The sequence below is a fragment of the Hyla sarda genome, chromosome 5 (assembly GCF_029499605.1).
Source record: "Hyla sarda isolate aHylSar1 chromosome 5, aHylSar1.hap1, whole genome shotgun sequence".
Classification (NCBI taxonomy): Eukaryota; Metazoa; Chordata; class Amphibia; order Anura; family Hylidae; genus Hyla; species Hyla sarda.
Window position 1 is genome coordinate 296236269 of NC_079193.1, and position 24777 is coordinate 296261045.

General features: G+C 42.7%; 1 protein-coding gene across 4 annotated transcripts in view; it reads left to right on the forward strand.

The window, feature by feature from the left end:
- Positions 1-24777, forward strand: part of CHD7 (chromodomain helicase DNA binding protein 7) — a 150466-nt gene that overhangs the window by 57996 nt on the left and 67693 nt on the right. For 3 of the 4 annotated variants that reach the window (XM_056522017.1, XM_056522016.1, XM_056522018.1), the window contains exon 3: positions 19416-19825. In XM_056522017.1, the coding sequence (XP_056377992.1) occupies positions 19416-19825 (410 nt within the window). Of the gene's footprint in view, positions 1-14164; positions 14265-19415; positions 19826-24777 lie in introns of those variants that run through there. The other variant, XM_056522019.1, reaches the window with a different exon arrangement.

The following is a 24777-nucleotide window of genomic DNA, read 5'->3' on the forward strand; positions in this document are numbered from 1 at the left end:
GGACCGAAGATAAAAAGCTGTTTTCGGTAGGATAGCTATACCATTTTTATCCACCCAATTTGTGCTCTCTGCTGCCACCTCTGTCTGTGTTAGCAGCTGTCTGGAGCAGAAGAGGTTTGCTATGGGAATTTGCTTTATGCTCTGGACAGTTCCTGACACGGGCTGAGGTGTCAGCAGAGAGCACTGTGGTCTTGCTATAAAGAACTACACAACTTCCTCTGAAGCATACAGCAGCTGATAAGTACTGGGAGGCTTAAAATTATTGAATAGAAGTAATTTACAGATCTGTAGAATTCAGACACCAGTTGATTTAGAATCCCCCCCCCTCCCCCTCCGGAATACCCCTTTAAGGTAATGTTCCAACCTTGCAATAGGGCCTTATTCCTAAGCCACTGCTGCTTTGTTCCACATGAGCGGTTCATATGTACAGAAGTCATTAATGGCATCTTATGTATATATCTCGTGGATTCCTATGATCTCTCACTGATGTGTAATGTCGCCCGGGGACGCAGTAAACTGCCCGCATTGCATCACGTCCCTGACTCATGAGGTCACATGACATCACTCAGGAGCGGGATTTGCCCTTTAACTATTGGCACCAGTTATTGCACCTCCTGAACCTTGTTGCCTTTAACCCTTCTCACCTCCTTTTCTTTAATCCCTTGACCTGCTTTCAGGATGCGCTTTATAAACCGGATACGTAAACAACCCGATTGGTCTTAGTTATCCCGGCTGATATGTTGTTTTTCTCCACCGAGGAAATAAACAAAAAACAATAACATTTTGAGGCCTGCGTTTCGCTGCAGAATTCAACAGATCCGTGGGTTTGGGCGAATGTTCAACTAATTAACTTCTCGCTGTGTGGTATGGCCACTTTCTTGGCAGCTTAGTTTTTTTTTTTTTTTTTTCCAGCTCCTGAAACAAACGATTCTATAAACTTCAATAAAATGCCACCCATTATCTTCTCATCGTAGCTTCTGATGGGTCGTCTGGTATTCTGCACTGGGGGGGCAGGGAACGACTCCCTGATGGTGGGAGGGAAAAAGTCACAGGGCAGAATAGGCAAATGAGTCCATTCTTTTGGATGCCAACATTTAGCCTTTTTATTCCACCCTTGTTTACTAAAGCACAAAGAACATGAATCACTTTACCTGATGAATAAAACACACAGGTATGTACTTTGTCTGCTTCAGCTTGTTTCCGCCAGGATGTTCTCCTGCAGAACATGATCACCGTATTGTGTGACATGCGTGAGAGCTGTCAGGCTCCGAAATTAATGGCAGCTATTAGAGATTCACTGCTTTTTAGTCACCTAAAAATAACTTTTTGGGAACATTTCTTAAAGGGATTATCCCACGATTGTTATTCCCTACCTACAGCAGTGGTTTCCAACCTGTGGCCCTCCAGATGTTACAAAACTACAACTCCCAGCATGCCCGAACAGCCAAAGGCCTCTGCCTCTTTTGATTGGCTGCTGTGTTACTAGTACTGGCAGAAGTCGGGGTATGGTTTGCTGGATTGCATTATTTCACAGACTGGAACTCAACTACTAGTGAGAAAGAGGATTATCAGGTACAGGGGCTTTGGCTCTGTAGTTTGATGGTTAGAGCCAATCCTTTTTATATTGTTTTTAGAGAAATGGATGGTACTTCACAGGCAAGTCAGAAGTCGGCTAAACACACCATTTTTGTCTGTGTATGGAGGCTTCCCTGACAGATGATGATGGTGGATTTCAACTGCACAACTTATATTATCGGGAATATAAGCTGCCACCAGGGTTGTCTGGCAGCGGCTTACCTCCGCTCTTCCAATTTAAAACACATGAATGTCTGCTCAAGACGAATGTTCACGTGTATGCGGGGATCGGGTGCGATAGCTAGGACCTATTCACACCACAGAATATTTATGCTGGGAAGCTCTGGCGTGTGAATGGACACACCTGATCCCCGCATACACATGGAAATTTCGGTGCAGCAGCCTCCCATTCTTTTCAGTGTGATTCTGCTACACCTTGCACATGGCAGAATTTCTGCAGAGTAAAATTCTGCTGCAGAAATTTAAATTCCGGACATGGACATTGCCGTCTTTGGAGACACCGCATTTCAAATGGTTCTTGTGGCTGGGAAGTGGCAGATGAGGTTCAACACTGATAAATGTAAGGTAATGCACATGGGGAAGAAAAATCCGGGCTGGGGTTATGTATTAAATGGGAGCACACTTGGGATGAATGACATGGAAAAGGACTTAGGAGTCTTAATTAACAGTAATTTAGCTGTAGTGACCAGTGTCAGGCAGCTGCTGCCAAGGCTAATAAAATCATGGGGTGCATCAATAGGGGCATAGATGCCCATGACAAGGAAATAATTCTACTGCTGTACAAATCACTAGTCAGACCACACATGGAATACTGTGTACAGTACTGGGCACCAGTGTACAAGAAAGATATAGTGGAGCTGGAGAGGGTTCAAAGACGGGCAACCAGAGTAATACGGGGAATGGGACGACTACAGTACCCAGAAAGATTAGCCAAATTGGGGTTATTTGGTTTAGAAAAAAGGCTTAGGGGAGACCTAATAACTATGTATAAATATATCAGGGGACCTTACAGAGATCTCTCCCATGATCTATTTATACCCAGGACTGTATCTATCACAAGGGGGCATCCTCTACGTCTAGAGGAAAGAACCAGCACAGACGGGGGTTCTTTACTGTAAGAGCAGTGGGACTGTGGAATTCTCTCCCGGAGGAGGTGGTCATGGTGAACTCTGTAAAAGAATTTAAAAGGGGTCTGGATGCATTTTTGGAGAGTAAGAACATTTCTGGTTATGTATATTAGATTTATCGAGACAGAATGTTGATCCAGGGATTTATTCTGATGCCATATTTGGAATTTTTACCTCTAGTATGAGGTTTTTTTTGCCTTCCTCTGAATCAACTAAGTAGGGACTCATTAGGGTTATAGGTTGAACTTGATGGACTCTGGTCTTTTTTTTCAACCTTACGAACTATGTTACTATGTTACTAGTGCCAACTGATTCGCTCGGCATGTGCCGCACACAGAATGTCCGTCTAAAATTTTACCAGGTCTATATTCTGCTGTTTGAGCCCTTAATGGCCAAAATACGGTAGTGTCCGGTTGCCAGCTATTGAAGGTGTATGGCCACCTCGAGATGTAAATAGAAAACAAGTGGAACCTATATATTCCTAGCAATGGTGGGTGTACCGGTCTCTCGCTATATATATAGTTGCATATACTGATGGTAAAGGTAGATTAACTTGTAGGTTACATGAGATTTTCTTACTTTATTTTTATTTTTTTTTATACAATCTTCCTTTAAAAAAAAATTAATAAAATACGATTAATTCTATTTTGTATATTCTCCTGTGACACATTTTAGGCATTCGGAAGTTTATAGGTGCATCATTGTCATAAAAAGGGCTTCTCATTTATCAAGCTTGGTTACTTAATCGTGTAATCTCATTTTAGATATAAATTCAAGAACAGCTGTCCCGGCTCAGATGGGATTAACCTTTTCGGGGCGGGATAAGGTGGAGAGAATGCTGTTCTAGGAGGGGCTGCTCCTTCTCCAGTACAGGGGGGTTAAGGAGACTTGTTTCGCGGCCGCCCAATAATTACATCCAAGCCGAGGAGCAGTTGGTGGGAGAAGCAATAATGTAATCCTGGCTGAGCTCTCCTACTGCAAAGTCATTTACATGGCTGCAGCTATTACTCAGAGAAGGTGTGCACTGATACGGCAATGGGGAAGGGCGTTTGTCATAGGTGGTCACGATCACTTTTGGCTCCTACTATGGAACCTCATCATCTTATCCTGCTTTCATGTTGGGATCTATAGGACTGTAATGATATTAGCATTAGGTCATGAGAGCTTGCAGATCTAGCGTATAGCGTACTTTTCAATCTGTGGCTCTCTAGCGGATATGGGAATTGTAATTAGCATTTGGGAAAAACTACTCTAGAATGTAAATTATAGGACATGCTTAAAGGGGTACTCCACTGGAAAACTTTTATTTTTATTTTTAATCAACTGGTGCCAGAAAGTTAAACAGATTTGTAAATTACTTCTATTAAAAAATATTAACCATTCCAGCTGCCGTAAGTTCTTTTCTTTTTGGATTTCCTTTCTGTCTGACCACAGTGCTCTCTCCTGCCACCTCTGTCCATGTCTGGAACTGTCCAGAGTAGGCACAAATCCCCATAACAGACCCATCCTGCTCTGGACAGTTCCTGACATCGACAGAGGTATCAGCAGAGAGCACTATGATCAGATAGAAAGGAAATTCAAAAATAACTTCCTGTAGAGCAAATAGCAGCTGATAAGTACTGGAAGGATTAAGATTTTTAATAGAAGTAATTTACAAATCTGTTTAGCTTTCTGTCTCCAGTTGATTTAAAGAAAAATGTTTTCCTGTGAAGTACCCCTTTTAACTCTTGCATGTGGTTGATCATGGAGTCGCCGCGCAAAGTGATACCTTAAAAAGTCAGTGGTCTCCAAACTGGACCTCAAGCTGTTGCAAAACTACAACTCCTAGCATGCCTGGACCACCATTGTAGATCTGCAACAGAGGTCCACACATTGAGGACAACTGGCCTGCTTGAAAGGTTAATTTTTCGGGCTGGCTGTTGCCCATTTCCTGAAACGGAGTCCTCTGTGTGTTACAATAGGAGTACAACATTATTGTGCAAAAAAAAAAGTGGGGGGACGCATTCATGAGGAGGAGTCGCTGTCCAGCAGCTGTTGGGCCGCACAATACCAGACTAGGCAGATGTGGAACGGCCCTATTTAGTGTCACTTTCCATTTAGCACCCTGCATGAGATGTCTCTCTAATGCCTTCACAGCTCTTTGATCCCCATGAAAAATAGGTTAATCTGGACAAGACGTAACTGCTTCTATCCATCTAGGTAGCTCCTGCCGTATATTGGGTGAGGGACATTGTTCTTCCAGGTCACAGGAAGGAATCTACTTAATGGGAAGGTCTTGCAGACTAAAGTGCCACTGCACTGGGATCCCATTCTTACCATTGTTTAGACCTTTGTACCATTTTTTGGTCTTCACATACTAGAAGTTCCAATGCCAATCTATTCTAGGACTGCCTAAAATATGTGTTCAGCTGTGCAGGAATAGATCATTGGCCAGCGTTTATACATACACTGCTCAAAAAAATAAAGGGAACTCTTAAACAACACAATGTAACTCCAAGTCAGTCACACTGTGAAATCACACTGTCCACTCAGGAAGTAACACTGATTGACAATCAATTTCACATGCTGTTGTGCAAATGGAATATGAATACTGGCGGTGCTTTCACTTTAGTGGTAGCATGAGAAGGAGTCTACAACCCACACAAGTGGCTCAGGTAGTGCAGCTCATCCAGGATGGCACATCAATGCGAGCTGGGGCAAGAAGGTTTGCTGCGTCTGTCAGCATAGTGTCCAGAGCATGGAGGCGCTACCAGGAGATAGGCCATTAAATCAGGAGAAGTGGAGGAGGCCATAAGAGGGCAACAACCCAGCAGCTGGGCCGCTACCTCCTCCTTTATGCAAGGAGGAGCAAGAGAAGCATGGCTGGAGCACTACCAGAGCCCTGCAAAATGACCTCCAGCAGGCCACAAATGTGCATACGTCCATTCAAACGGTCAGAAACAGACTCCATGAGGGTGATATGAGAGCCCGACTTCCACAGGAGGGGGTTGTGCTTACAGCCTAACACCGTGCAGGATGTTTTGCATTTGCCAGAGAACACAAAGATTGGCAAATTTGCCACTGGCACCCTGTGCTCTTCACAGATGAAAGCAGGTTCACACTGAGCACATGTGACAGACATGACAGTCTGGAGATGCTGTGGAGAATGTTCTGCTGCCTGCAACATCCTCCAGCATGACCGGTTTGGCGGTGTGCCAGTAATGGTGTGGGGTGGCATTTCTTTGGGGGGCCGCACAGCCCTCCATGTGCTTGCCAGAAGTAGCCTGACTGCCATTAGGTACCGAGATGAGATCCTCAGACCCCTTGTGAGACCATATGCTGGTGCGGTTGGCCCTGTGTTCCTCCTAATGAAAGACAATCCACTGTGGCTGGAGTGTGTCAGCAGTTCCTGCAAGAGGAAGGCATTGATGCTATGGATTGGCCACCCGTTCCCCAGACCTGAATCCGATCAAGCACATCTGGGACATCGTGTCTGGCTCCATCCACCACAGACTGTCCAGGAGTTGGCGGATGCGTTAGTCCAGGTCTGGGAGGACATCCCTCAGTAGACCATCCGCCACCTCATCAGGAGCATGACCAGGCGTTGTAGGGAGGTCATACTGGCACGTGGAGGCCACACACACTACTGAGCCTCATTTTGACTTGTTTTAAAGGGGTAGTCCAGTGGTGAAAAACTTATCCCCTATCCTAAGCATAGGGGATAAGTTTGAGATCGCGGGGGGTCCGACCGCTGGGGCCCCCTGCGATCTCTGTACGGGGGCCAGGCTCTTCGGCCAGATAGCGGGTGTTGACCCCCACACGAAGCGGCGGCCGACACGCCCCCTCAATACATCTCTATGGCAGAGCCGGAGATTGCCGAAGGCAGCACTTCGGCTCTGCCATAGAGTTGTATTGAGGGGGTGTGTCGGCCGCCGCTTCGTGCGGAGGTCGACACGCCCCCTTCCCGCGGGCTGTCGGGGCTCCGTACAGGAGATCGCAGGGGGCCCCAGCGGTCGGACCCCCAGCGATCTCAAACTCACCACTGGACTACTCCTTTAAGGACATTACATAAAGTTGGGTCAGCCTGTAGTGGGGTTTTCCACTTTGATTTTGAGTGTGACTCCATATCCAGACCTCCATGGGTTGATACATTTGATTTCCATTGATAATTTTGTGTGATTTTGTTGTTAGCGCATTGAACTATGTAAAGACGAAAGTATTTCATACAATTAGTTCATTCATTCAGATCTAGGATGTGTTATCTTAGTTTGTGTTATCCTTTTTTTTTATTTTTATTTATTTATTTTCTTCAGCCGTGTATGTGTGTGTATATATGTGTGTGTGTGTGTGTGTGTGTGTGTGTGTATATATATATATATATATATATATATATATATATATATGTATATGTATATATATATATATATATATATATATATATAATGTATGTATATATATGTATATGTATATATATATCTTTTTAAAGTGAACCTGTCAGATATGCGGTTCAGTCTGTAGGCATTATGTTATAGAGCAGGAAGAGCTGAGCAGATTGATATAGTTTTGTGTGAAAAAATTCAATATAACTTGTCATTTATTGATTTGATCAAAATCTCTGTTCATTGTGCGTTTAGGAGTCCACTGGGCAGGGCTAATCAGTGATTGACAGCTCTTACAGTAGTGCCTGTACAGAAATAACTGTGTACATTTATTAGCTCCCTGAATGAACAGATATATATCAATTAATTATACATCATATTGAATCTTTTTCAACAAACCTATATATCAATCTGCTCGGCTCTTCCTGCTATGAAACATGCTGCAGATTCCATGTAACCATTCCACTTTACAGAATATTTATAATAAGCCATATGACAGTCAGTAGGATACTAGGATATTATAGTCTTCAAGCGGTGGACCTCCAGATGTTGCCAAGATACAGCTCCCAACATGCCCGGATAGCTAATGGCTGGGAGTTGTAGTTTTGCAATGGCTGCTGGTCCGCTGCCATAGGACATACTATCCAACAATCTCCATACTGCCTTATAGTAAATACAGCTGCCTATGTGGTGATAGATGCAGATTTCCCTTCGAGAGCTGTAGTTGCCGCCATATTGGCAGTCGCCCTTCCATAGTTGATACATTTTGACAAGGGGACAGCTCTGTGCTCAGAACGTGTACTATCTATAGACTGCTTGTATGCAATCTAAGCGCTTATCAAGGCTGCCATAAAACGGATATATATCCCTATTGTAGAGTTCTACAGAAAATGGCTGTGCGCAGTGGATATCCCGTCCTTTTATTTTCAGAGTAAACAGAGCTGTGCAAACATTGCAGGATCACTTTACCATCTGCTATATAGCATATCGTACATTTAAAGGGCAACTACCACGCAGATTGAAAGCGATGCAAGCGTGCAGTGTAGTTGGGCAGGACTCTTCTCTCCTTGCCAGGCAGTACTGTGCGGCGAGGCGTTCCACCATGGGGACATGAGCCGGGCGGATGTGAAGATCAGTGGTGAGGTTTTTGGGCTGTCACATACAACTTGTGGCTTTGGTCCCTGCCTGATCGTTGCACCTGACACATCACTTGTGTGTGAGAGATTCATAGAGCTGTAGTATGTTACTACGCCACTGATCGCTTTTAACCCCTTATCCGGGGTATACTGCAAACATGCACACTTGGCTTATGTCTCCAGACCTATACCATGCTAATGTGTAAAAGTAAAGTGTGGTCCAGTTAAACAGGACTCAGTATATTCCACATGTTGTTGCCGTATGCAGGCCTCAGCAATGGCCGCGACTGCAGGTACTAGAGGACTGCAATAGGATTGGGATCCAGCGGGATCCGATATAAATCTTGCCTGAGCAGGCAGCGTTAAGTCTTGAGTGGGCAGTCACAGAACATACAGCTGGTCCCACATAATCCCGTGCAGGGGGGGTAATTAAATTTCACTGGGGTGCCTATGACAAAATGTATGCGGGAGCTGGCAGGATTGGACACCCATGTTAAAAAAAATAAAATAAAAAAGTATACGGTTTTTCACCCAGACCAAAAACCGTGTTAAGGCTATGGCTTTGTGTACGGGAAAAAATCGTAAAAAAACGTACAAGACTCCAAAACTGATGCAACCGGATGCATCTTTTAGCATACAGTTTTCAAAACGTTTCCGTACGGTTTTCAAATTGAAACTTGGAACTGTATTGCAAGAACGTGGTGTGAACGTGGTGTGAACGTGGTGTGAATGTGGTGTGAATGTGGCGTGAATGTGGCGTGAATGTGGTGTGAATGTGGCGTGAATGTGGGGTGAATGTGGCGTGAATGTGGCGTGAATGTGGCGTGAATGTGGCGTGAATGTGGCGTGAATGTGGCGTGAATGTGGCGTGAATGTGGGGTGAATGTGGCGTGAATGTGGCGTGAATGTGGTGTGAATGCAGCCTAAGTTGATCCGCTCTGGTTTGCACTTCCCTACTTGGCCTTAGTGTTTTTCTATGTGGACCAGATACTATATAATATGACTTTCTTGTATTATTGCGGTCCTGTTACCTTCCACATTGCAGTGTGCTTAGAAAGTTCTTCGTCTTGAATATCCATCTGCAGTCTGGGCCGTCGTTGCAGCTCTCATCCTTAATGCATTACAGACTCCTGTGGGAGTGATAGTTCAGCCTGACTTTATAGCATGTTAATCTATTTAGGCTCCAGTCTTACATGCAGAGCTATTCTCAGTAAGTGTTTCCGACAGGTCTGATTATAAACCATCCTACTACGCTCTCACCTTCTGTCAAGCCACTCTCTGCAGAGATGCATGGGGGCTTGTTCAAGGTGACCTTTCCTTGAAGATCCTTTTAATGACAGTTCCTAGAGTGGCTATTTGGTAATTGTGCACTGTATGTGTTCATACTGTCATGACAAGAGGAGCATGCCAGCCCTCCTGCATTTCAGCTGCTGCGTGCAAACACCATCCTAAGTCACCTCCTGTACTGGATTGAGAGACCAGAGTTGCATGCTGGGTAAACATATGACCTAGACTAGAGCAGCATGAAAGGAGACTGGAAAAATCCCTGAAGCCACATAGTGAATGTGCCTAGAAATGTGCCGCAGTTTTTAGGTTGCTTTCTATTAATGCCTAGGAATGTTCTTATTGGGCATATCACTATAAAATTTAGACTTTCTCCTTGAATACTCAGACTGGTGTGTGTGTATATGTGTGTATATGTGTATATATGTGTATATGTGTGTATATATATATATATATATATATATATATATATATATATATATATGTATATGTATATGTATATGTATATGTATATGTATATATATATATATATATATATGTATATGTATATATATATGTATATATATATATATTAGTGTGTATGACTGGCACTAGAGATGAGCGAAGTTACAGTGATCCGATTTGTCACGAACTTCTCGGCTCGGCAGTCGCTGACTTTAGCCTGCGTAAATGAGTTCAGCTTTCAGGTGCTCCGGTGGCTGGAGACTCTCTCCTAGGACTGTATCCACCTTTTCCAGCCCACCGGAGCACCTGAAAGCTGAACTAATTTATGCAGGATAAAGTCAGCAACTGCCGAGCGAGAAGTTCGTGACTGATCGAATCAATGTAACTTCGCTCATCTCTGCCACCCTTAGAGAAACTGATCTGAAAGTGAACCTGTCACATTGATCATGTTGTTTGATCTGCCAGTGTCATATTCTGTTCTTTTAAATCCCTACTCGTTCTGGGTTTAGAAGTGCAGTGGGTGGACCAATCGGTAAAGAACAGTGTGCGCATACAAAAATAACTGCCAGTCATTGATTAGGACCGCCCACTGGACTCCTATTCCTACAATGAGCAGGGACTTAGATAATTTGCAAGTTGTGCTGAATCTTTTTCCCCAAAAACTATATATCAATCTTTTCGGCTCCTCCTGCTCTATAACACGATTACTTCTACCTCAAAAAACATTTTCAATGTAACTTCTTCCCTCTAAGGATCCCCATACGTGTTAGTAAAAAAATAGCTTGAGCATGGAATGGCTGCCCAATGAGAAGGAGAGAATTGAAATGTCGGAGGAGAGAATTACCAGGCGTGTTAAGTTACCGTTGCCCGATCCTTATGTTCTTGGACAGATAAACGGCTGCCAATTGCTTAGGCGAAATTTAGCAACAAATATTGGCCCAGATTTATCAAAAGAGGGATTTTCCCACAACAACCAATCACAGCCTAGCTAACAAGCTCTGGTAAAGTGAAATCTGAGCTGTGATTGGTTCCTATGGGAAAATCCCTCCACCTTTACTCTGCACAGTTTGATAAATCTGGGCCAATCTTTCTAGCCGACTGGTGACAGACTATCCTCATCTGTAAATAAGTTGGCTGTGTCTGATATTTTCATTCAGGAAAGAATCTTCTCTGTATATTCCCCGAAAGATAGTTTGTCCTTTGTCTGGTGTCATTGATCAACTGTGACGGCCAACACAGGCTTAAATGTTTATGGCTGCGTCTGTGAAATGAACGTTCATCAGACAATGATGGTTTCACAGTTGTTCAACCATCAACCTCTTGCCGCTGGAGACCCCTGTGATCTCTGTACAGCCCCCGGCATTGTCATGCCACGCCCCCTCCATTCATGTCTATGGGAGGGGATGTCACGCCCCCTCCCATAGACATGAATGGAGGGGTGTGGTGTAATGTCACAAGGGGGAGTGACCGTGACATCACGTCCCCTCGTGGTGTCACGCCACGCCCCCTCCATTCATGTCTATGGGAGGGGACGTCACGCTCAGTGCAGCCCCCGGCATTCTGTGTCACGCCCCGCCCCCTGCATTCATGTCTATGGGAGGGGGCGTCACGCCCCCTCCCATAGACATGAATGGAGGGGTGCGGTGTGAAGTCACGAGGGGGCGTGGCAGTGACATCATGTCTCCTCTTGGTGTCATGCCCCCTCCACTCATGTCTATGATAGGGGGGGTCACGCCCCCTCCCATAGACATGAATGGAGGGGGTGTGACGTCACGAGGGGGTGCGACCTTGAATTCACGTCCATGTCTTGGAAGCAGCGCCCGATCGGGGTCCCCAGCGATCATATATCTGATCCTCTAATCTTTGCATAGGGGGTAACATGTATAAACCTGGAATTCCCCTTTAAGAATAACAGAATTAAAGTTCTGAAGGACACTAACATTTTTAAAAAACACAGTTTTTTTTCCCAGAAACAGCACCACCCTTGTCCTCAGTTTGTGTGTAGTATTGCTGCTCAGTTTCATTGATGTGAAAGGAGGCAAGTTGTAATACCACAAACAACCTGAGGACAGGTGTGGTGCTGTTATTGGAAGAAAGCAGCTATGTTGTTGTAATACTGGGTAACCAACATAATGTTGGGGTGCAACAGATTTGCCATTGCTATAACAAGCATTACATAGATTAACCATAATTTGAAAACCTGAACTATATTGTATAAGTTGCCCACAGAGACCCCACAAGTGTCTTTAGTGTCTGACACCAAGACGTTAGCAGCGGATCCTTTGATTGCTGTAATTTGTGATGTGTGACCTCCATGGATCGGACTTGTTTTCCAGCACATCCCATAGAGTCTGAGATCTGGGGAATTTGGAGGCCAAGTCAACACCTTGAGCTTTATCATGTGCTTCAGATCATTCCTGGACAATTTTTGCATTGTCCTGCTGAGTGTCCACTGCCATTAGGGAATATCTCTGCCAACACGGCCTCCATTGGGTTATATTCTTCCCATAATGGCTTCTTGTGCCCAATGCCCACGCACCCAGCCGTCCTCATGATGTGAAAGGAAAGCTTGCTTCCATCACTCCCTGGTGTAGGTCGATTGCTCACATGCCCATAGGGTTGCCACCTTTCTTGCAAAAATAAAAGTAAAATACCGGCCATGCTAATTTGAATAATTGATTATATATGCGTAACATCACAGGATACACGTATGCGGGGGAAATTTTGTCCTATTCTGACCCCTATAACTTCTTTATTTCTCCTTACATAGTTACATAGTTAGTATGGTTGAAAAAAGAGATACTGTACGTCCATCAAGTCCAACCAGGGAACCTGGATATGAAGGCTCGTTTTTTTGCGCCCCCATCTGTAGTTTTTAACAGTACCATTTTTGTTTTTTCTTTGAAAATTCGGGAGTTGTAGTTAGTTACTAACTGCAACTCCCAGCATGCCCTGATACAGCCTGTGACTCAGCAGCTGCCCCAAATAAAAATAAAAAATTAAAATAAAATAAAACTACAACTCCCAACATGTTGGACTATATAGTAGTATATAGTATAGTTCAATGTTTCCCAACCAGGAGTGCCTCTAGCTGATGCAAAACTACAACTCCCAGCATGTTGGACTAGATAGTAGTATACAGTATAGTTCAGTGTTTCCCATCCAGGAGTGCCTCTAGCTGATGCAAAACTACAACTCCCAGCATGTTGGACTAGATAGTAGTATACAGTATAGTTCAGTTTTTCCCAACCAGGAGTGCCTCCAGCTGATGCAAAACAACTCCCAGCATGTTAGATTATTTAGTAGTATACAGTATGGGTAAGTGTTTCCCAACCAGGGGTGCCTCCAGCTGATATAAAACTACAACTCCCAGCATGTTGGACTATATAGTAGTGTATATGTTGTATATGTCAGTGTTTCCCAACCAGAGGTGCCTCCAGCTGATGCAAAACTACAACTCCCAGCATGTTGGACTATATAGTAGTGTACAGTATAGGTCAGTGTTTCCTTACCAGGGGTGCCTCCAGCTGTTGCAAAACTACAACTCCCAGCATGCTAGATTATTTAGTAGTGTATATGTAGTATATGTCAGTGTTTCCCAACCAGGGGTGCCTCCAGCTGTTGCAAAACTACAACTCCCAGCATGCCCGGGCATGCTGGGAGTTGTTTTGCAACAGCTGGAGGCACCACTGCTTGGGAAACACTGGTATAGGTTATGGCGCAACATTCAGGAGTTGGAGGAATGCTTGAATAAATACCAGCCATTTATAAAAATACCGGCCAGGTGGCAACCCTACATGCCCATTATGAAACACGCTGAGCTGAAAAAAACCCCTGTAATGCTGGCCACCATGATTACAATAAATAGATTTTTGCTGGATATCATAGGGGTCAGCAGGTCACAATGGTCAGTGTGGACCTGGTCCATCCATTACGGTTTAATGGCGCCATTTAATCTTACATTTACATTAACTCATCATTTCTTTTTCGAAGTATACATCATGGAGCACTGTAAGCAGATGGCATGGAAATGCCTGCCCTGCCTGACCTTCTTTTCAGATATTAGATATTTAGCGTGTACTCCAGTTGCCATCTCCGCTCTCCCCATGAGCTGGCTAGCAGACTAAAATATTAATGATGTACTTTCAGGAATACTTCAGCATAAGTGGTTGTGTTTCAAATAACCTACTGTACGCTCTCACAGGAAGGGTTCGGCCCATGGAAATCGGTCTGATGTAGGGAAACATTCAAGAACTAGAATCGTCCTTCAGCCTCGTAGTGTGAGCCGTCATGGCTTTACTTATTAACGCACCCTATAGGTAAATGATGTCTGCGTGGAAGGGTTAAGTAGGGCTGTTTAGGAATAATCCGGATTGAAAGCACGCGGCCTTCCCCTAGTTTTACCTTTTGTACCTTTTCATTGGATTAAATCCTCATCCAGCTACCTTTACATAATAGACCCAGTTTGCAGTAAACTGAATGTGCCTTTAGGGTTGTGAAAATTGGCGCTACAAGCCGCCGGTCACTGCCCCACATAGTGTCATTGCTTTGCTTTTATAGAAGCATTGCTGTAGTCTTTCTATTATTATATTTTATAGGTAATAGGAGTGTTTGACCCATATACTCTCTGCATGGCATTTTAAGCTGTATTCTCCACATTGATCAGATGTAAATGGAAATACATAGAACATGTATACACAGGCATTTTACATTGAATTATCTATTGTGGTTTTTTTTTTTTTTTTTTTTTTTTTTAGGGCATCTAAGGTTTTGTTTCTGCTCCAGGAAGTTTTGGCCTTTTTATGTGGTCGCTGTGATGGGGGGGGTGGGTGGGGGGGGAAGTGCCCCATTTCCTTCTCTCCAGTCTTGAAGAATTTAAGGATTTATAATTTAAAAAAGCAAATTGATAAAAGTTCTGTAACATTGTAAAAGATACTGTTAGCAGCAAGACCTATGCAGAATGATCCTTCATCCGCTCAGTATCTTAAAGGGGTACAGTACTCCACTGAAAAAAAATTATAATAAATAAATGAATATATATATATATATATATATATATATATTTAAATCAACTGGTGCCAGAAAGTTACACTGATTTCTAAATTTACTTCTATTAAAAAATGTTAATCTTTCCAGTACTTATCAGCTGCTGTCCATTTTAGGAACTGTCCAGAGTAGGAGCAAATCCCCATAGAAAACCTCTACTACTCTGGACAGTTCCTGACATGGACAGAGGTGTCAGCAGAGAGCACTGTGGTCAGACAGAAAAGAAATTCAGAATGAAAAGAACTTCCCGTGGATCATACAGCAGCTAAGTAGTTAACATTTTTTAATAGAAGTAATTTACAAATCTGTTTAACTTTCTGGCACCAGTCGATAAAAAAAAAAAATATATATATATTTTCCAGTGGAGTATTCCTTTAAAGGGGTACTACGCTGCCCCAGCGTTTGGAACATTTGGATCCGAACGCTTGGAGCCGGGGGTGGTGACTTCATTGCCGCGCCCCAAGTGACGTTACACCACGCCCCCTCAATGCAATTCTATGGGAGGGGGCGTGGCAGCCGCCACGCCCCCTCCCATAGGATTGCATTGAGGGGGCGTGGCCGTGTCGTTACGACCCCCCACCGCCCGCACCCAGCATTCTAAATGAATGGCGGATGCTGCACAGAAATGGTGGGGGTCCCCAGCAGCAGGATCCCTGCAATCAGACATCTTATCCCCTTTCCTTTGGATAGGGGATTAGATGTCTAGGGTCGGAGTACCCCTTTGAGCTCACACATGTCTGTTATCCAGATGACTCCAGACATCACCTTATCTTTGATACATAGAATGTGAATTTATGTATAATGGTAGATAAGTTGCAGTATTCTCCCTTTTTAGGCCTCATGCACATGGCAAATCCAGTTATCCTGCGCATGTAAGGTGGCAGAAGGCATGCCCACGGGTGCAGAATACTCAATGTAATGACTTCGTGACTCCATGATATGGCAGACCACAACTTTATTCTTAATAATTCTGTATGACTTGAGGGTAAACCCTCCCATATAACCATACCTAGTACAAGGGTGGACAGTGGGTCATACTTTGTGGTTGGATTCGCGGAAGGTATCTTAGAAAACATAAAGATCCTCATGTTTGGGAGAAATCTGAACCAATTTATGAAAGTTTTCAATTCGTGTGTGTATGACCTAACCATGTCCTGTAATGCCATTGACAGCCTGGATAGATGATCATGGAACGTTTGTTCCTTGTTGCTTGATGATGAGTGTCCATTAGACGGTAAAAATAGGGTCATCAACTGGAATAAGGTTGGATTGCCATTTATTAGGCAATATTGTAAAATAAAAATCCAGCTATTCCTTACGGTAGCCACTTTGACCATTTTATTTGCCAGGCATTTCCTGCAAAAATGTCCTGAAAATTTTTTCAGCAACCTGTGGATTTGTCGACATAGCTGATAAAGGGGAACTCCGGTGGAAACAAGTGGAAAATAAATGTTTTCAAATCAACTGGTGCCAGAAAGTGAAACAGATTTGTAAATTACTTCTATTTCACAATCTGAAACCTTCCAGTACTTATAAGCAGCTGTATACTGCAGAGAAAATTGTGAAGTTCTTTCCAGTCTGACAACAGTGCTCTCTGCTGACACCTCTGTCTGTGTCAGGAACTGTCCAGATTAGGCTGGGCTCAGACCACGTTTTTGCAATACAGTTTCCGTATACATACATACATTTTCAATTTGAAAACTGAATGGAACCGTATTGAAAACCGTATGCATTGACTCTCCTTTTAAAACCGTATGCCAAAAGATGCATCCGGTTGTATACGTTTTGCATCTTGTACAGTTTTTTTTCATTTTTTTTTTTTCCCGTACCCAAAACCGTTGGCTATCACTGTTTTTGGTCCGGTTGAAAAAACTTATTGAAACGTATACTTTTTTTTTTTTTAACATTGGAGTCAATGGGAACCGTATGTGCGTGCGATTCCATCCGGCTTTCACCGTACGGGTTTTGACTTTGCACAGTTTTTTTTTCTTGGAATTTCAATCAAACAAGTGAAACTTTATTCATAATGGAATGAAAAGTTAAAAAAATGTATACGTTTGCAACTGGACATCATTTTTCAAACCGTATACGAAATAAAAAATTGTACACACGTTTTGATACAGTTAAAGTCAGGTATTGAGAAATCTGTTTTTTTTTTTTTTAAATCAAAATTCTTATACGGGAACTGTATTGCAGAAACGTGGTATGAACCAAATCCCCATAGAAAATCTCTTCTGCTCTGGACAGTTCCTGACATGGACAGAGGTGTCAGTAGAGAGCACTGTGGTCAGACAGAAAAGAACTTCACTAATTTCTCTGTAGTATATCTCTAGCAAACAGTAGCTGATAAGTACTGGAAGGGTTAAGATTTTGTAATAGAAGTAATTTACAAATCTGTTTAACTTTGACAACAGTTGATTTAAAAACATATATATTTTTTTTCCACTGGAGTTTCCCTTTAATCCAATATGCTGTGGATTTTGCACAGACCTCCTATGGGTTTGCTCACCACAGGCTATGAACAGACACTACATATTTTCCCTAAAAAAAGACATAAAAAATTTGTCCTTCATGATGCAATTTTTGTGCTGTTTAGGAGTTTTTATGTGGTGGTTTATCTCTTGCATTTATCTTGTAAGTCATATGATTTCTTTCATTATGTGGCTCAAGGATTTCTTTTGATGAATTGGGAAGGCCGCATAAATGTGCATAAAAGTCCACTGTAAAATGGCTTCTTTGGGGGCGTTGCTGCTTTCTATGGACCCCATAGCAGTAGGTGTCTTCCACTGCTAGGTGGCAGGCTGACTGTTAAAGGGATACTCCGGTGGAAAACATATATTTTTAAAAAAAAATCAACTGCCAGAAAGTTAAACAGATTTGTAAATTACTTTTATTAAAAAATCATTACACTTTCCAGGAGGAAATTCTTTTCTTTTTGAATTTCTTTTGTCTGACCACAGTGCTCTCTGCTGACACCTGATGCCCGTATCAGGAACTGTCCAGAGCAGGAGAAAATCCCCATTGCAAACCTATGCTGCTTTGGACTCTTCCTGACACGGACTGTGGAAAAGACAAAAAAAAAAAAGAAATTCAAAAGAAAATAATTTCCTCTATAGCATACAGCTGCTAAAACGTACTGGAAGGGTAAAGATTTTTTAATAGAAGTCATTTACAAATCTGTTTTAACTTGGTTTTAAAAAAAACATATGTTTTTTTTCACTTGACCTCTCAGTATAGCATTCAACCTTAGAAGTTCACTACCAATTTTTTTGCCAATTAATGAAGTTAGATCATTTTGTGTACTTTTTGATCGTACGTTCATAGACCGCTCTAATCCATGCTACCACCACTGTGCCTGGGCTGCAGGGTAGCGCCACCCCTCTTGTAGATGCATAGAAACAACGATGTCCGGCACCATACAGCAGCTAAAAGGCCACCTTATTGAAGCAATCAATAAAAGCACAGGCAGAGCGCAGTTGCGCTCTGCCTGTACTTTTATTGATTGCTTCGATAAAGTGGACTTTTTACCTGCTGGATGGTGCCGGACATCGTTGTTTCTACGTAGTTGCTTTTCGATTCCATAGGACCCCTTTTTAAATCTTCATGGAAAGCCTTCCCTCCATTCATAAGTACTACAGTGCTGATGACCACATATAGGTAACGCAGATGAAGCCTTGATGAGATCACCAGTTTTCTTGAATTGTTGCTGTTTTTGTGGGCATTAAAGGAGCGATCTAGTTGTGTTTTTTTTCCCCTCTACATGATTAGGAGAGACCATCTGTTCTTTGTTAAATGTTTACAGAAACAGCTTTCCCTAGAAGATGTGAGACATTGCTGGTCTACCAAACATTGCTAAACTTCAGCCTACCCCGCCCCTCCCCCTCATATCACTGGTTTGTGTTTTCGGGTTCGAAATAAACATCTATTAGTGGATGCGGAGTTGCCAATCTTTATAATATCTGCACATTTCATGCATTTTACAGACATAGGTTTGTTGCTGTCTACATCTGGAGTTTTGTAGGATGTGATTTTGTTTACGAGACTTACCGAATTTTTCCGGTCAGACTCTAAATTCTTTGTTGGGGTCCTGAAACATTATTTTTTTTTTTGTTTACTTTGTACTTTTCATAGGGTGGTTGTTTGTGTCTGACAACTTGGATTACTTTTGAATTGTGGGGTGCAGTTTGGACGGGGCGGACTACCTCTGACTTTCCTGTGTTACGGTAGCTCCAATGATCATCCGTTGGATTTTACCACCTTCTTATTATACAATTGGTCTCTGGACTTCTGTTGTTTCAGTGTTTTGTATCTTATATTACCTGTTTTGCTGCTTAGTAGCTGGTAAAAAAAAACCTTCTTTTCTGGCCTTCATGGAAGGAAAATGTGATTTGACATCATACCAAACGGTGTTCTTTTTGTTTCAGCATTCCCCATCGGAACCTTTTCTTGATAATTCTGTACCGGATATGACTCGAATTGGTGGCCCCAATGCTCCTTTAATGACCACAGAAGACTTTTTGCCATCAATGCAGTCTCAGCCTCAACAGAAGAAAAGGAAGAAAAAAAACAACCACATTACTGCGGATGCTAGCCAAGGTTTTGGTCAGGAAGGTTTCCTAGGAGACAACCTAGACTTCTCAATTGAGGGAGCACCAGATGGCAAGAAAAAGAAAAAGCCGAAGGTTAAAAAAGAACCCAAGGAGCCAAAAGAGCCCAAAGCAAAGAAAGAGCCCAAGGAACCTAAGGCTCCTAAACAGCCCAAACCTCCCAAAGAGCCAAAAGAGAAAAAGGTGAAGTCAACCACACCAAAAGCAAAGACCAGCAAGAAAGCAAGGTAAGACCAAGACCTGGCTCTGTATTTCAAGGGGGAAATGTGTCAATCTATAGCAATTTTTTGGATTGGTAAGGTGTCGAAAGTTGGTTAATCTTGTATATCCCTCAAAATATCTACGGAAATTTTCCCTAAAAGTTCTTTTTGGTGTACTTTTTTAAAAAGTTTGAAGAGACAAAAAAAAAAGTCTGGAATAAGATTATGGTGAACAATCAACTTAATATACATATGGCATATTAGAAAGAGGAAACAGTGGGCAGTAATTCGATTATTGTACTTAAAGGGGTTCTCCAGTGGAAACCTTTTTTTTTTTTTTTTTTTTTTTTTTGTAATCAACTGGTGCCAGAAAGTTAAACAGATTTGTAAATTACTTCTATTAAAAAAATCTTAATCCTTCCAGTACGTATTAGCTGTTGAATACTAGAGAGGAAATTATTTTCTTTTTGGAACACAGTGCTCTCTGCTGACATCTCTGTCCATTTTAGGAACTGTCCAGAGCAGCATATGTTTGCTATGGGGATTTTCTCCTACTCTGGACAGTTCTTAAAATGGACAGAGATGTCAGCAGAGAGCACTGTGTTCCGAAATGAAAATAATTTCCTCTGTAGTATTCAGCAGCTAAGAAGTACTAGAAGGATTAAGATTTTTTAATAGAAGTAATTTACAAATCTGTTTAACTTTCTGGCACCAGTTGATTAAAAAAAAAAAAAAAAGTTTTCCACCGGAGTACTTTTAAAGGGGTATTCCCACCTCAGCTTGTTATCCCCTATCCACCAGGTGGACCCCCTCTGACCAGCTTGATATTCCCTACCTCAAGCTTAGATGGAAATACCCCTTAGGGTCACACGTGCCATTTTGCTGCGTGTTTGCTGCTGCAGGGAATACGCATGTGTCATGTGTGACCCTAACCTTTAGACTTAGTAGACTCTCTAAATTGCTTATGCCAAGAGGAGTACACTATTGTTTTTTTGGGGCCTGTTCTATAAGATTGTGCTGTTGAAAATGATCAGTTCTTTTGTAGGTATCCTCATGTTGGCTTGTTGGAGAACATGCTTTCACCTTCAAACACCACTTCAGTTTATGTAGAATGCTTTGTAACTATAACTTGCGCTGAATTAATAATTTTACAGGCTTCAGAGCTGAAAACTTTGTCAGCTGATGCCGTACAGTAGTCTGATGTAAGCAAAACATTGGGGGAGATTTATCAAAACCTGTCCAGAGGAAAAGTTGCTGAGCTGCCCATAGCAACCAATCAGATCGCTTCTTTAAAGGAGATGTCCGGCGCAGACTTTTTCTATTCAGTCCTGCTCGGGCTGCAAAAAAAGACCTTTCACTTACCTCCATATGTTCCCCCGGAGCTCCGCAACAGCTGATCGGTCGGCCGGGCTGTCTGCTTCCTATTTCCTTTAGCCCGGTACGTCACACAGCGCTTTAGCCTATCACCGGCCGCAGCGATATCCCGCCTCAGCCGGTGATAGGCTGAAGCACTGTGTGACGTACCGGGCTAAAGGAAGTAGGAAGTAAACAGCCCGGCCGACCGATCAGCTTTTGTGGAGCTCCGGGGGAACATATGGAGGTAAGTGAAAGTTTTTGTCTTTTTTTGCAGCCCGGGCAGGATGGAATAGAAAGTCTGCGCTGGACATCTCCTTTCATTTTGCACAGGCCCCTTAAAAAATGAAAGCAGCAATCTGGATGCTATGGGCAACTGGGCAACTTTTCCTCTGCACAGGTTGTGATAAATCTCCCCCAATGTCACTAGGTTGGTGTCCCTGTGTATTTAGAGGTGTGTTTGGCAATCAGTGTTGTCGATTGTTTTCCAATGGCAGCAGAATTGTGATTGCAGTTCTGAACTATAATACATGTAACTCTGGGATGCAGATGACCTCTATAAATCTAAAATGGTGCTCAAGGGTGGACATATCCCTTAAAGTGATTGTGTTGCATAGATTTCCTTTACAATTATTACCAGATACTGAAAGTAATTCTTTTTTTCTAGCATTACTTTGTAGGCCGTTGTATTGCCAGGTTATAGACGTTTATTGTGTGGACTCTGGTAGGAATATAAGGAAATCTCCCCCTATATCCTCATGATCAGTAGTGAGTGGTGGTTGCCAGTACCTTGTTAGGATCTACAGTAAAAGTCTAATTTGTGTGTTCAGATTTAAAAATGTTTTACAACTACTCGGAATTGTTTTTAAACATCTGAACTTGTTTTTCAAGCTGTGGCTAGTGTTGGGAAGTATATAATTTCCAGATGGAGGCACAGTCTGAAGTTACCTAATCCAAATCGGCTCTGAAACACTGTTTTCATTAGGATTAAACTATACGTCAGATTAGTGTTAGAATTTACAATGCTTTCTGAGAATTTTACAGTTTTCAGGTTTTGTGGAAAAGCCTTTTATACAAAGAAGTGTCTGCCTGTTGTGTTTCCTGTCCTTGAAAGAGCAATCCTGCCGTGTATTTATACCTTCATGGATACAGTCCGCATCTGCAAGTACTGCAACCGAGTTGATTTGAAACAGAAAACAAATAAGACTATCGTTGCCAGAGTGTGTGTGTTTTTGTGTGTGTGTGTTTTTGTGTGTGTGTGTTTTTGTGTGTGTGTGTTTTTGTGTGTGTGTGTTTTTGTGTGTGTGTGTTTTTGTGTGTGTGTGTTTTTGTGTGTGTGTGTTTTTGTGTGTGTGTGTTTTTGTGTGTGTGTGTTTTTGTGTGTGTGTGTTTGTGTGTGTGTGTGTTTGTGTGTGTGTTTGTGTGTGTGTGTGTGTTTTTGTGTGTGTGTGTGTTTTTGTGTGTGTGTGTGTTTTTGTGTGTGTGTGTGTTTTTGTGTGTGTGTGTGTTTTTGTGTGTGTGTGTGTTTTTGTGTGTGTGTGTGTTTTTGTGTGTGTGTGTGTTTTTGTGTGTGTGTGTGTGTTTTTGTGTGTGTGTGTGTGTTTTTGTGTGTGTGTGTGTTTTTGTGTGTGTGTTTTTGTGTGTGTGTGTGTTTTTGTGTGTGTGTGTGTGTTTTTGTGTGTGTGTGTGTTTTTGTGTGTGTGTGTGTTTTTGTGTGTGTGTGTGTGTTTTTGTGTGTGTGTGTGTTTTTGTGTGTGTGTGTGTTTTTGTGTGTGTGTGTGTTTTTGTGTGTGTGTGTTTTTGTGTGTGTGTGTGTTTTTGTGTGTGTGTGTGTTTTTGTGTGTGTGTGTGTGTGTGTGTGTGTGTTTTTTTGTGTGTGTGTGTGTGTGTTTTTTTGTGTGTGTGTGTGTGTGTTTTTTTGTGTGTGTGTGTGTGTGTTTTTTTGTGTGTGTGTGTGTGTGTTTTTTTGTGTGCGTGTGTGTGTGTTTTTTTGTGTGCGTGCGTGCGTGCGTGTGTATATATTTATTTATTTATTAATATAGTAAAGGATGGGCCATCAATGTCCCTTTTAAGTTTCCTATAAAAGTGCTGCTTCTTACCAGGCACTGGGTGCAGTATCGGAATTTGGCTTTTCAATTTTCTAGTGCAGTGTTTTCCAACCAGGGTGCCTCCATCTGTTGCAATTGGCTGTCCGGGCATGCTGGGAGTTGTAGTTCTGCAACAGCTGGAAGCCCCCTGGTTGGGAAACATTTAAGTATACTGTATATTACTAAATCTAAAATGCTGGGAGTTGTATTTTTGCATCAGTTGGAAGCACGCTGGTTGGGAAACACTGAACTGCACTATGCACTACTTACTATATAGTCCAACATACTGGGAGTGGTAGTTTTTTTTTTTTCATTTGGGGCAGCTGCTGAGCCACAGGCTGTATCAGGGCATGCTGGGAGTTGTAGTTAGTAACTAACTACAACTCCCGAATTTGCTTAAAAAAAAAAATTATAATAATAAACAGTTGGAGGCACCCTGGTTGGGAAACACTGGTCTAGTGTGTATGGGATCACCCAACTCTCCCCTGACATAAATGATGATGGAGGAGAGAAGGGTTGGGCGTGTTAGATTTCAACTGCTCCATTCTTTAGATCTTAAAGAAGTCCCTGCCAGAGTAGTCCTCTTTCTCCATTGAGAGTAAATGTTGTCATTCTTACATGTTGCTGGATTGGAAGTGGTTCTTCTAGGAGTGTACCTGTTACTTTAAACATGACACAGGTTTTGGGTTGGTTTTGACTTCCAATTCAAGTGTATAAGACTGAACTGCAAATACGGCTACCAGGCATAAATGGTGTGGTTTCTGAAGATAAAATCTAGGATCTATTTCTACTCCTGGGCAACCCTTTCAGAAAGTGGCATGGGCCTCCTCTGTAATGACTGGGCGCTGATCTGTGCTGTGGGCTCTTATAGGTTGCGATGGATCAAAGATCTTAAAGAAGGCCCAGGTCTGCCTTTTGTGGCTACCTATAAAAGGAAATCTGTTACCAGTGTCGCCTGCACTAACCTGTCGGTACCGACAGAGTGCAGGTGACGCTGAGGACAACGGTACTCACCTTGTCCCATTCCGTGGCGGGGATCTTCGGTAATTTCCTCCGTTGGCTCCAGTCCCGGGAGCCTGCTTGGGGCATGGGCGGAGCTTACTGACATCACATGTTCTCACAGTGGGACCCAGCAGGGAGCAGCAGCGGTGATGTCACTAAGCTCCGCCCATACCGAAGATCCCCCGCCATGGAACGGGACAAGGTGAGTACCGTTGTCCTAAGCGTCACCTGCACTATCTGTCGGTACCGACAGGTTAGTGCAGGTGACATTGGTGACAGATTTCCTTTTAAGCCTGGTTTGATATGTGTGTGAATGTAAAACTGACCGGTAGCATAACACACTCAAAGGCTGAGCAGCACATATAGTATCTAAAAATGTGGCTCTTTAAAAGTTAGGAGTCTGCTGTTACCCCTGTGTTACCCCTGTGCGCGTGCTCATTGAAGGTCGATGCGCGTGCTCATTGCTGGTTTATGCTATGCGCGTGCTCATTGACGGTCTATGCGCGTGCTCATAATTTACACAGCCACCTGTCAGAT